This window comes from Ixodes scapularis, unplaced genomic scaffold (genome assembly GCF_016920785.2).
Source record: "Ixodes scapularis isolate PalLabHiFi unplaced genomic scaffold, ASM1692078v2 PGA_scaffold6__148_contigs__length_123643588, whole genome shotgun sequence".
NCBI lineage: Eukaryota > Metazoa > Arthropoda > Arachnida > Ixodida > Ixodidae > Ixodes > Ixodes scapularis.
In genome coordinates, this window is record NW_024609881.1 from 9682752 (window position 1) to 9694882 (window position 12131).

At 48.9% G+C, this 12131-nt stretch overlaps 2 protein-coding genes and 1 long non-coding RNA gene across 3 annotated transcripts; 1 reads left to right on the plus strand and 2 right to left on the minus strand.

The window, feature by feature from the left end:
* The first annotated feature begins 853 nt into the window (after positions 1–853).
* Positions 854–2719, plus strand: LOC121838428 (P2X purinoceptor 7-like). Its single transcript, XM_042294700.1, has 3 exons — positions 854–1035; positions 1361–1579; positions 1972–2719. Exons 1-3 carry the CDS (start codon positions 881–883, stop codon positions 2120–2122), a joined length of 525 nt encoding a protein of 174 aa, XP_042150634.1. The 5' UTR covers positions 854–880; the 3' UTR covers positions 2123–2719.
* A 1141-nt stretch (positions 2720–3860) lies between these two features.
* On the minus strand, positions 3861–8195 carry LOC8035449. The gene is made up of 11 exons (XM_042294699.1): positions 7930–8195; positions 7640–7718; positions 7225–7585; positions 6972–7145; positions 6697–6799; positions 6498–6581; positions 5310–5552; positions 5028–5199; positions 4588–4736; positions 4352–4529; positions 3861–4151 (listed from the first exon to the last, which is right to left on the minus strand). Exons 1-11 carry the CDS (start codon positions 8012–8014, stop codon positions 4130–4132), a joined length of 1650 nt encoding a protein of 549 aa, XP_042150633.1. The 5' UTR covers positions 8015–8195; the 3' UTR covers positions 3861–4129.
* A 779-nt stretch (positions 8196–8974) lies between these two features.
* On the minus strand, positions 8975–10295 carry LOC121838430. The gene is made up of 4 exons (XR_006078505.1): positions 9880–10295; positions 9592–9660; positions 9308–9376; positions 8975–9016 (listed from the first exon to the last, which is right to left on the minus strand). It is a non-coding gene; the product is annotated as an uncharacterized LOC121838430 (long non-coding RNA).
* Positions 10296–12131: the final 1836 nt, after the last annotated feature.

A 12131-nucleotide genomic window follows, 5' to 3' on the forward strand; every position in this document is an offset into this window, starting at 1 on the left:
TTGCGGTGCTGCCATTGGCTGCTTACTTCTAGCAGGCCGGTCTCGAGCACCTGGAGTGGGCTCTTCGCGTCTCCGACTTGCATAGTAGCCGGCCGAATTACCGGCAACGCAGGGAATTCATCACCCTCCGGGCGGGCTCCAGGGGTTGGCGCCATTGTTGGCCGAGCGGCGGTCTTTACGAAAGCGGGCCTTGGAGTCTTTCAGCTTGCGGTCCAGCTTGTAACTGAGCAGCCTGAGCACCATGTCGATCGAAGACATGGTCTGTGCCACTGGTCCGGCTGGCTTTCGGACAATCTTTTCGATCGTCCGAAAGAAAATCGCTCGCGGATAGAAGCAGCCGGCCCAGCCGGCCCGCGACCGGCATGCAACGCGTGCGAACACTTCTCCACGACCTGCGATTGGTCTGTCGTTGCGGTTGTTTCCAACGCAGCGGAGGGAAGCACGCACGTGAACGACAGGTGTGTGCGTCCCTCCGTCGCTATGGCAAATGAAGCCCCTCTCTTCGCTTCTCCCCGTTTCTTCGAGCAACCTCCTTAAAGGGTAACTGCAAAGAAAAAAAAGTTTTTTTTTAAACAGCCTAGTTGGGACAAGTACGTCACAAAACAAATATCCCGCGAAAGAAAAAAATTTTTTTTACAATATTTGCGTCACAGGACGTAATTTAGTCAGAGTCACAACTCTCCACATTTGAAACTCCCGCGCTTTCGCCGCCCCCGGAGAAGAAGATCGCCCCGCCCCTCGCTCTTGGATTTGCTGTTGGATTGTCTTGGCTGCGGAGTTGAACGTACGCAGCGTCCCGATTTCCGGTGCGTCTTGTGTGCGTACTACTGTCCACAGCCTTGTGTAGCTTCTGCACTTTACTTCTGTGTCCTCGCGCAAAATGGACCCCGAGTTGAAGCGTCAGCTTCTTGACCGCAGCGAGCAGCTGGGTCTTCGGTCATTCGAAGACACGCCGCGGAGGACGGCTGCCGACAACGACGACGGCGCACCGCCCGAACCTCCCGAGCCTTCGGCGCGCTTGGACGACACCCGCTGGTAATTGAACTCCAGCTGTTCTTCGTTAGGCGTTATGCATGTCCGCGTTCTGTTATGCTCCTTTGTATTGCTTAAATGTATCACATTAATGTACAATTTCCCCCCACTGTAATGCCACCCTGGTGCTGTGGGAAAGTGAATAAATAAATAAATGAAATGAAAAGGACTGCGTCGCTGCTACCTTCTCGCGCGAGACGTCGCATGCTTCGACGAATTGGCCACTGAATGGCTCGGGTGGTACCCAACTTCCTCGATTTGTCAAGACTGAAAGAAAAAAAGTTAGTCTACTGCTGCTATTGACTCTTGCGATATTACGTGCAACCAGGTGCCTCTGCGGCCGCTGCCAGCTAATGCCGACAGCCCGCGAGTGCGTCTGCTGCCTGGAGGTTCCGAAGGTCGCCTCCAAGGCTGGTAACCGCTGCATCACCGATCACTCCGACTTTTTCGGTGGCATCCTGAATCCAGTCGTGCTCCAGATCGCCTACCGGATGAGGGCGATGGAGCTAAATGACATGGAGCTCATCGGACAGAGGAGCACCCATAAGTAAGGCTAACACCACGTCGTGTTGCATGCTGTAGACCAGAAAAGTTGATGTATTTTTACTACATTATTTGGCCTGACTTAGTAAGCAGATGCTGGGGCATGACTGACTTTTGCTGTGATTGTAATTGACCTTGCTGTCGATGGGGGCCTATTTGTTTGGTGCATAGACAATCGGCAAGAGGAGCGATACTTGTTCACATTATGTGCATCTTGTTACTATCTGAGGTGATAAGTTAATTTTACTGTGGGCTGATTTGATTGCATATAGTCCATTGTTTCTTTTTTTTTTTTTTCTAGATTCACAACATTTCTGCTCTTCAGAGCAGTCTCTTCCCCGAGTTTTTCTTGTATTCTCATGTGTCACCTAAGTCATCATTCTGGTCTTTCAACAGGAAGTACCGGTATGTGGCGTACCGGCAGTTTGTCTGGTGGATCTGGCGCCGCCTTGGCAGAGGGAACCGGATGGTCTTGCCAGCTTGTGTTGTACAGGCTATTCGAAACATGTATCCATCTGATGAATACCGGGGCTTTGAAGCTCTGTGAGCCGTGGGATTTATGAGCACACAACTTCATCCCTAAAGTTACGAGAACAGTTAATGGGTGCTCCTCTGTCCCATGAGCCCCATGTCGTTCAGCTCCATTGCCCTTATTCGGTAGGCAATCAGGAGCACGACTGGTTTTAGGATGCCACCAAAACAGTCGGCGTGATCCGTGATACAGCGGCTACCAGCATTCGAGGCGACCTCCTGAGCGGTCAAACGAACTTCACCTCTTTTTTCTTTCGAAATATCTCTTTACATTTTTTTCACCCAATTCCAACGGCTGCTGCTCGACAGTAGAAAGGATCGCACATAATTGTAAGTGACCGAAGAGGCGCTCAGAATATGTGAAGGGTCACGTTAGAACGGTGAGGTGTAAGAAGTGTACGAACGACAGTTCTGGTCCTGAAATTATTTTTGTTAAAAAAGTAGTTCCCAAGCTTTAGATTTTAAGGGTGATTACTACACAGCTAGTGTCTTGATGCTATTTGTTAACTTAGTTTCATACTCATTTATGTTATGTTGTAGGTTTTTTTCTGTGTTTCCCAGTAACATGAAACGTCTTGCATTGCACTGCATGTTGTGTTTGCGAATTGTGGTATTCGGTTTTTTCCTTTTGACTTGGTGTGCAATGTTGTATGCAAATAAAGAAGTTCTGGGAAAAAAAAGTCAGTGGAGTAAACTTTTATTGATATTTACACATGCAGTGAGGGAGGAGGGATGTACGTTATAGAAAGCCTCAGAATATGGTGGCATGTGGTTTGTATTACACTTGCCATTCATCAACGGCACACCAGTTTATGGGGGGGGGGGGGGGGGAGGGGGGGAGGGAAGGGAAGCAATGAGGGAAATTGGCACTTGAAGCATTCTGAAAAAAGAACAAACCAGACGGGAAGTTACCCACACTGCAAAAGTAACAATAAGATAGAACTGTTAAATGCAATATATTTCGACAAATCGCAAGAAAAAAAATTAAAATTGAGCCCGCACAGGACACATTTCCTTTATGCCTCGGGGTAATGTTTCGGCACGGAGGGCACACCTGGAACTTTCACGAAAGAAAAAATCATTTCCCTACACGTTGCCTACCTCATGCCCGAGCAGAGACTCGGTCACGTGGAGAAGAGTGACTAGACCACCTACGTGTGCTTCTGAAATACAAAAACACCACACAGACAAGCAGCACAAAGGCACTTACCTGCACTGCAAAGAAAGGAACAATGAAACAGCACTGCAAAGAAAGGAACAATGAAACAGCAATGCAGTTCAGTTAAATAAATCGCAGCAAAAAAATGTACCCGCAGAGAACACATTTCTCTATGCCTCGGGGTAATGTTGCAGCACGGAGGGCACACCTGAAACTCGCAGGAGGAAAATGATCGCTTCACTACGCATTACCTACCTCATGCCCGAGGTGCAGACATGGCCGTGCAGAAAAGAGCGACGTGAGCACCCACCGCTGCTTCTGAAATATAAAAACGCCACGCACAAAAGCAGCAGACAAGCACTTACCTACACTGCTAAGAAAGCAACACAGTATAGTTAGACAAACCAGCAAAAAATTGAGGGACGCACAAGGCACATTTCCTTTATGCCTCGGGGTAATGTTTAGGCACGGAGGGTACACCTGGAACTTTCAGGAAAGAAAAAATGATTTCCCTACACGTTGCCTACCTCATGCCCGGGCAGAGGCTCGGTCACTTGGAGAAGACTGACTAGAGCACCTACGTGTGCTTCTGAAATACAAAAACACCACACAGACAAGCAGCACAAAGGCACTTACCTGCACTGCAAAGAAAGGAACAATGAAACAGCAATGCAGTTCAGTTAAATAAATCGCAGCAAAAAAATGTACCCGCAGAGGACACATTTCTCTATGCCTCGGGGTAATGTTGCAGCACGGAGGGCACACCTGAAACTCGCAGGAGGAAAATGATCGCTTCACTACGCATTACCCGTTACCTACCTCACGTCTGAGGCGCAGACTTGGCTGCGTGGAACCAAAGGTGCTTCAGGACTGGTCCTGAGACGATCTACAGAGAAAATTTAAATATTAGCAACAGCTAAAAATGCTTGTATTGCCAATTATCAACAAAAACATAAAAATAATGCAGTTGAAGGCTATTGTAAAATCTATCATCCCTTGGATCAAGAGGTAGCTAGGCTATTGACATATTTATTACTGTTGAGACTGTCTTGTTATCAGAAACATTCGGTACTTGTGTTAACGTACCCGGCATGAAAGCTGAAGCGGGATCGTCTGGCCGCAATCAGGTCACTCTTGGGGGGCCTCGGGTACCTGGAACACATCGGTGGCAGATGCTGCGACGCATTCGCCTCGAGGGCTTCCCTCAGGGTCGGCCACTTTTCCAGGCAGGTCATGACCTCATCCATGAGCTCATCACGGTACTCTGAAAGACAGAATCTTGTGTCACTGTTTTGTCCCCAAACGAAGGAGCAATAACATACCAAACGTTGCGTCGCTTGGGATTGGCCGTGCTGTGGAATGGCCCTTCCGTGCTCTGGACGTGACGACCATGAAGCGCCGTACTCCTTCCCGGGTTGTGGCCTGCTCCCGCCCAACGTTTTCGTTGTAGTGCAGTACAGCAACCAGGGTTCTGCAGTGAAAACAGACAAGATATGGGCTGGTGCTTATACAAAAGAACTTGGTTCCAATGTGGAGACCGAAATGTATACATACACTTGAAGGAAGAAAGTATAGACTCCGTATTATCCTAGTTTCACGGGCGCTCTCAACTGCCATTGAGTGACCTTGTACTGCACATGTCTATCATGCTAATTCCACGAAAAGAACATTAGGGATTTTTTTTTTTTATTAAATATTGTTTTCAGAATTGGCTGCAGGCCACCATGCCAGGAATGGTCATTCAATTAGAAGAGTTGTTTACCTCGCTTCCATTCCTTCTGGCGTAAATGCCCGAGATTTGGAGGCGAACCCAATCAGCACGCTGTTAAACGCTTCCACGGAGGATGTCTGGGACCCGGGGGACAGATGCCTGATGTCCTTGAGGAGCCGCGGGCTTGAAACGATGCTCCGGAGCTTGTTGTACGCTGGGGTTCCTGGAATAAGCACACAGCTATGATGGACGCCATTCAGAAGTATTTTTATTTCTCCTACATCAGAATCGCAGGAGGGGTGTCCTGGACAAGGAACCGAGAAATGAACTTACCCTCAGTCAACCATGCACGGTCAGAAAGTGGCTGGTGCAGGCACTCGCTGAACGGTCCATCGTGGCCATCGTGCTTGTCCACCACGTGGTTCAGTAAGCTGAGCCACATACTTACTAGGAGTGGGCCGTTGCCATCACCCAGCGCTGCACAGTAGTACAGGTGGTTCGTGATTGGCTGCACCCACACCTGCAGTTCCCTCGACTCGCTCTTTCGGCTTGCTGCTTGGAGCTTCTTCTTCAAGCCTGGAAAAGTGTACAATTGTTAGCTATACATCAGAAGTGTCCACTGCCATACAGAAATTTGCCGGGTAGTCAGGTATGGCCGTGACTATTTCAATGTCTGTGAACAAACTAAGTCTACGATATTATTTCCCGAAGACATGCAAATAGCTTTCAATTAATATTTTGACAGCTTCAGGTATCATGTCAGCTTTTACGCTCTTTGCAAGGCACGGTGCTTCGCAAGTTCTACCTGAAAAAAAATCATTCTCTGTTCGACGTGTGTGGTATGTGCTCAAGATTCGAATGTGTATGGTTTGTGCTCCAGAGTTCGACGGGTGACGGGTGGTGCATGGATTTTGAACTGTTGTTCTCTCGTAAATTTAAGAAACAAAGTTTAATTTGAGTATCGTCTTATTCTGCATGTAAGCAAGGTGTTTCTTGACTGGTGTCCTGTGCAACAGACTGGGTATGGGTTCAGGCGTACAATGTTTGGTCTCGTCCTCATTCCCACGGCGATAACAGCACCAAGGAGCAACTATTCACGCTAGTGACTCACAATTGCTGTGAAATAATCTATGAAAAGCAACGTTTGATTATCTCTATACTAATGCCCAGTCTTGATTCGAACCACAGTTCAAAGGTTCCGTTTCGCTGTCTGTAAGCAAAGTGTTCGACAATGCCGTTGGCGTACAGGTCGTACAAATGACCTTTTGTGTTGGAAAACGCATCAATTTTGTTGCATCAAAGCCCTTGAAATGGTTATCTCCTTTTATTCCATTACATCCAGTGAGAACAACAATACTTCTACGAAGGAGGTCACAATAATAAAGAAACTATTTTGGCGGGTGCACGCCCTTTGGAATCACCGTCATACACATAAAAGTAATTTATAATGTTATTTTGACCACGGACTGTCGAATTAGTCACTGCCTATCAGTAAATAAAATGAAATATTGGGAAACCAACCTTTGTCAATGTGCCATGTGTCGAAGTAGTGCTTTGTGCCCCTTTCTTCGGTCCTCATGTGGTGCTCAACGCCTGGGTGACGGTCTGCATATAAGGGCTTGTATTGTAATGAACACCAAATAACAGATAGCTGGTTAACCTTACAGAGAGCCAGAAAAAAACAGTTAGGTGAGTAGCTTATGTTGAAAGTTTCACGTACCCGAGATGAAAGAGCCAATGGTGAAGTCTTCCTTCTTGAGCTTGGTGAAGCCACGGACGAAGGCCACCTTTTCCATGGCGTTGCTGGAGGGCACCTCATCTGACTGATCACAATGTGTATGCATTCATTAGTACAACAGTCACCGTACTGCAGTCTGATTGTAAGGTTCTTAGAAATATCACACTTAAAGAGACAATAAGGATGATTTCTAATTATTCTAAACAAAGGGGTGTGTGATGCAGAGTAGGCCTTTTGTTTTGGTTAGTAAATCTTACCTCACCGACTTGCACCTGCTCGATGTGAATGACTTTTTTGGTGCTCGCCTCGTGGAAGCTGTAAGTGCAATATTTTGCACTAAACCCCGGCGAGTCGCAGCGCCCATCTCCAGCTAGGTCGATGGTCTTTCCTTGGAGTCCTTCTAGAAGCTCAGAGTTGTGCCGCTTGTACACCTGGCAAGCAATTATGTCTTATAAGTTAGTTATGCTATGCCATTTTTTTATTTTTAAACCCCTTCCTATACTAACTAACCTGCTTCACAGCGGGCAGCAGGTAAGCCTGCTGGTAGTAGTGGAAGGTGCGCTCCGAGACTGTTGCGACGTTGATGGACTTGAGCAACCGCAGGGTAGTCGCAACAGGGGCTCCTGAAAACAGAATTCCCGCACAAATCAAGATATTGCCTGCTGCTTTGCCACTTACCTGAGGTTGGCTCCACCACCGCTCCACGTGGTTCTGTGCACAGGTGCTTGTTATCTTCACTTGAGTGCCCTGGACTACGATGTTGTTGCGGCAAGTGGCAAGGCAGGTGCGACACACTTTGAAGAGCTCCAGGAGGCAACCCTCAAATACAATAAATTTGCGCTCCTTCTGGGGTGGCACCTGTTCACGGTCACTGAAAATAAAAATTCAACTGTAACACACACTTGAACTTCCCTAAAAGTGCTACCTCATGAAGCTTTCGTCTGCAGAAAGCACGTAGGTGGTGTCGGGTTCACCAGGACCAGCAGACTCGTCCATATCTTGGTCTACAATGTAAGGAAGTTTGAAACGGTCATGAGTTTGCATAGCATAGTATGGACACACTTCCGAGTTGGCATCCCTCTGACAGACATCTTTGAATGTTAAGTGAGGGCCAAGCTTTCGTCTCAGACCATCACACCAAAAGAAATGTCCGGTGTGACTGTTTCGCTCTGGTGGAACCATCTCATTCTCTTTGAGGCATGTGCAGCTCCTCACCTGGGTCAGTGCCGCACTCGGCTTCGAAACGAATGTCCGACTCCTCCATGTCGGTGCTCGTGTCGCTCTCTCCGTCGGAACCCATGTCACTGTCTGAGGAGTCGTCCGTGGTGTCCTCCAGCTCACCATCGTCTGCAATCCAAGGCCTATCCAGCTGTTCACTGGGGCTTACCTGTCCTGCGCCGTGGTTACCCTCAGGTGGTATGGGCGTGCACCTGCGACGGCTTTCGTGAAGATCACTGCTGAGCTGGTCCGGGGCTCGCAGGCTGGAGGTCAGGCTGGAGGTCATGCTGGGGATTGGCGAAGGTGGCCGAGCTTGCAGTGTTGTGGCAAGTTGCACTGGACTGGGAAGCGCTCCTGGGGACTTTCCGCCTGGTTGTGGTGTGGGGGCACCAAAAACAAATGTCCGGTGGGATGGTCCCCTCTGGTGTAACCATCTCATTGTCTTTGAAGCATGTGCAGCTCCTCACCTGGTTGAGTGCCGCTCTGTGCTTCGAAATGGATGTCAGACTCCTCCATGTCGGTGCTCATGTCGCTCTTTCCGTTGGTGCCCATGTCACTGTCTGAGGGGTCATCTGACGCATCCTCCACCTCCCCATCTTTGCCTGCAATCCAAGGCCTATCCAGCTGTTCACTGGGACTTACCTGCCACGCGCTGTGGTCGTCGTCAGGTGGTATAGGCGTGGACCTGCGATGGCTGTCCTGAACGTCACTGCTGAGCTGGTCTGGGGCTCGCAGGCTGGAGGTCGTGCTGGGGATGGGCGAAGGTAGCCGAGCTTGCAGTGCTGTGGCAGGTTGCACTGGACTCGGAAGTGCTCCTGAGGACTTCCTGCCTGGTTGTGGTGGGGGGGCAGCCGCATTGCACCCAGGGTTGACCTGTGCAGCTGGAGATAGAACACATAACTTAAGCTCAGTAAGAAGTTGGCATGAAATGCTGCCGAGATTGCGATGTATTCCTAAAACACCGTACTTTAAGCATTCAGTTATACTCACACACGGGTATGACAGAATCTGCAGTGTCTGCATCTGTGGCCTCTGTTTGTGTGCCAACAGTTGCACGAGGAGCAGAGCACCTGCAGCAGTGAGCCTACAACACAGATTGCAAGAAGTACTAAGTATGGTCTAAATCTCTTGCATGCAGTAGCAACTGTACACATAGTCAGCTGAACAGGAGAGCATCCGACAGCCTACAAATAAATGCCATGGTTTCAAGCACTTGAATGTGCTTCTTGACTGACAGTCATTCACAGGTGCAGCCACTTGGTCTTTGCTTGGTTCTGTCAGTTGCTAAGTGCAGAGGAAATTATAGTGAAATGTGCAGCTTACACCTAATGTACATGCACACTGGGGACCAAAATAGCGGCAGCAGAAAACTTACTGCAGAGGGGCTTCCAACTTGGCTGTCATGGTTAGGAACAGGTGCTTGCCTTGTTGGTCCGGTTGTCAGCTGGTTAGATTGTACAGGAGAGAATGCGTTCTAAATTTTTGGGGACCAAAATAGCAGGCAGCAGAAAACTCACTACAGAGGGGCTTCCAACTTGGCTGTCACGGTTAGGCACAGGTGCTGGCCTTGTTGGTCCGGTTATCAGCTGGTTGGATTGCACAGAACAGAATGCGTTCTAAATTTTTGGGGACCAAAATAGCAGGCAGCAGAAAACTCACTGCAGAGGGGCTTCCAACTTGGCTGTCACGGTTAGGCACAGGTGCTGGCCTTGTTGGTCCGGTTATCAGCTGGTTGGATTGCACAGAACAGAATGCGTTCTAAATTTTTGGGGACCAAAATAGCGGCAGCAGAAAACTCACTGCAGAGGAGCTCCCAACTTGGCTGTCACGGTTAGGCACAGGTGCTGACCCCAGCCTTGTTGGTCCGGTTACCAGCTGGTTGGATTGCACAGAAGAGAATGCGTTCTAAATTTTTGGGGACCAAAATAGCGGCAGCAGAAAACTCACTGCAGAGGGGCTTCCAACTTGGCTGTCATGGTTAGGCACAGGTGCTGGCCCCAGCCTTGTTGGTCCGGTTATCAGCTGGTTGGATTGCACAGAAGAGAATGCGTTCTAAATTTTTGATATTTCTTCATTCAATTCTTGGTGGCGTGGGTAAACAACACTGAAGGCAAGTAGCCCGTACCCGTAGGTGCTAATCACTGGCCACAGTGATTTAGGATGTTTGTAATTGCTGGATGCAAAATATTAACTTCTGAGCTGAAACTCGCTTACCAGCGTTACAACAATTTTCGGATAAAATAGAACAGTTCTAAAACGAGACAATGCGCCACCAGAAACCTTAGCGTAGGTAGTAAGCAATTATCCCTAGAAGTTTGACTTACCGATGATGCTGCACTTGCTGCTGTTGCACTCGGTAGGAATAGCGTCGGGACCGCCCCACGTCTCCGTCGTGGACGTTCGGTGAGCGGGGTGCGAATCTCGAAGGCCTCCGGAGCGAAGTGACGCGAACATACCTGGACATGTTTGTCGCTGCGCGAGCGTCCGATTGCCTCCAGCCAAATAGCATTCAGCTTGTCATCTTTCGGGGCGACATGGCTGCTGGAAGACTCCTTGTCGCGATCACTAATCCGGCAAAACTTCACAGAGCAACGGAGCCGGTTTGCAGGAACTGACATCTCAAAAGAGTCGGCATTTGCACGCGCAAGCAACAGAAAAAAAAAAAAAAGAAGAAAACACGCTAAGGAAGCTAAGTTGACCCAGGAAAACGGAAGTAACAAACTGCGCTATAACAATAAACCCGCGTCGATTCCTATCACTAAAACTTGCGACAGCTGCTAAACACACACCACTTCACTTCAGGATGTCTTACTCAAGCACCTGGGTCAACACGAAATACTCACTTAGACGAAACGAACGAACTACGCGCGACAGCCGGGAGCAGACGTCGGCTGCTTCGGCGGCCACGAAAAGAATGGCGGAGCTTTTGTTTGTTATGGTATGAATTCAAACGGAAGTGGCCTTCTTGTAAACCTTTTGTAAAGAATAAAAGCTCTCATTACGTGGGTTATTCTTTAAACGTAAAAATATGCCGCTTAAAAGGAAATTGCAGCATACAACAAAGGTTTAACAACCAAGACCAAAGCTGTCAATCAAACTCTTAGCCAATGAGAACCTGTTGGGATTGACGACACATAATCACAACTTCGTGGCGCGCGATTCAAAACGGACGAAATAGCCGCAAACTAAAATGAGTCTCACGCAATAAATATTGCTGTAAAAATTTTTTTTTCTCGCGGAAAAATTGTTTTTTGACATGCTTGTCCCAATTAGGCTATTTAAAAAAAACTTTTTTTTCTTTGCAGTTACCCTTTAAGGGGTGTCCAAACAGGACACTACAAAACTCACGACTCCGGCAAATCGTGAAAATTGAAGCGGACGCTTCTATTTTTACGGTCTGTCGGAGTCGTGAAAATGTTTGCAGGAGTCGTGAAAATTTTTACGACCACGACTGCTCTCCTCTTCAGATTGACGTCACACGCCACCTGCGTCTGGCTCACCTCGCCAACGCCCTCGCGTACCGCCGTCGCCTCGGCTCGAAGGCCAAGGAGGTCCGGCTTTGGGTGGATTTGGGACATTCCTGCGTCAAAGGGTGCGTTTCGCCCGCCTCGGATCTGCTTTCTTTGTCGAGATTCACTTTCGTCGTGATGGCGTCCGATGCGGTTCCGTATTCTAAGCGGAGGCCTTGAGCGATTGACCGACAGCCAACAAAGCGTGTGAGTGGCTCTCCGGACCCACGTGATGAGCAGAGCAAGGCCGCCGTGGAGGAAGCGAGGGGGAGATTCGACGGAGGGAAGTTTCCCCCCGGAAAGAATTGACGGAAGGAAATTTCGCTCCGACGGCCGGAAGCGGATCGCGGCAGAGCGCGGCACGATTTGCCGGAGTCGTGAGTTTTGTAGTGTCCTGCTTGGACACCCCTTTACCCCGCGAGTGTCGCTTTGCGGCTCGCGCCGCTATCAAGTGTCGCACAGGGAAGCGTGCTCGCTGCGCCGCTCAGTCGGCGCGCTGTTCCAAAAACCGCACTATAACCGGTATTTCCCTTCGCGCGCCTTCATTTTAAGTGGTATGTAAATACGGTGTAGACCGCATATAACGTAAGTCGCGGGAGTCGCGAAAATCCGCACTGTAAGCGGTACCGCGCTATAACCAAAACATCAATTTTTCAGGCCAAAATACATGCCATCAGACAACTTACCTTT

Bases quoted from the DNA above. Each gene is read 5' to 3' on its own strand.
- LOC121838428 (XM_042294700.1), top strand. From the start codon at position 881: ATGGACCCCGAGTTGAAGCGTCAGCTTCTTGACCGCAGCGAGCAGCTG. The intron at 1,036-1,360 runs GTAATTGAACTC...ACGTGCAACCAG, and splicing joins CGCTTGGACGACACCCGCTG to GTGCCTCTGCGGCCGCTGCC. The intron at 1,580-1,971 runs GTAAGGCTAACA...GTCTTTCAACAG, and splicing joins GGACAGAGGAGCACCCATAA to GAAGTACCGGTATGTGGCGT.
- LOC8035449 (XM_042294699.1), bottom strand. From the start codon at position 8,014: ATGGGTTCCGACGGAGAGAGCGACACGAGCACCGACATGGAGGAGTCG. The intron at 5,553-6,497 runs GTTGGTTTCCCA...ACACTTTTCCAG, and splicing joins CACATGGCACATTGACAAAG to GCTTGAAGAAGAAGCTCCAA. The intron at 4,530-4,587 runs GTATGTTATTGC...TCTGTCTTTCAG, and splicing joins CCCAAGCGACGCAACGTTTG to AGTACCGTGATGAGCTCATG.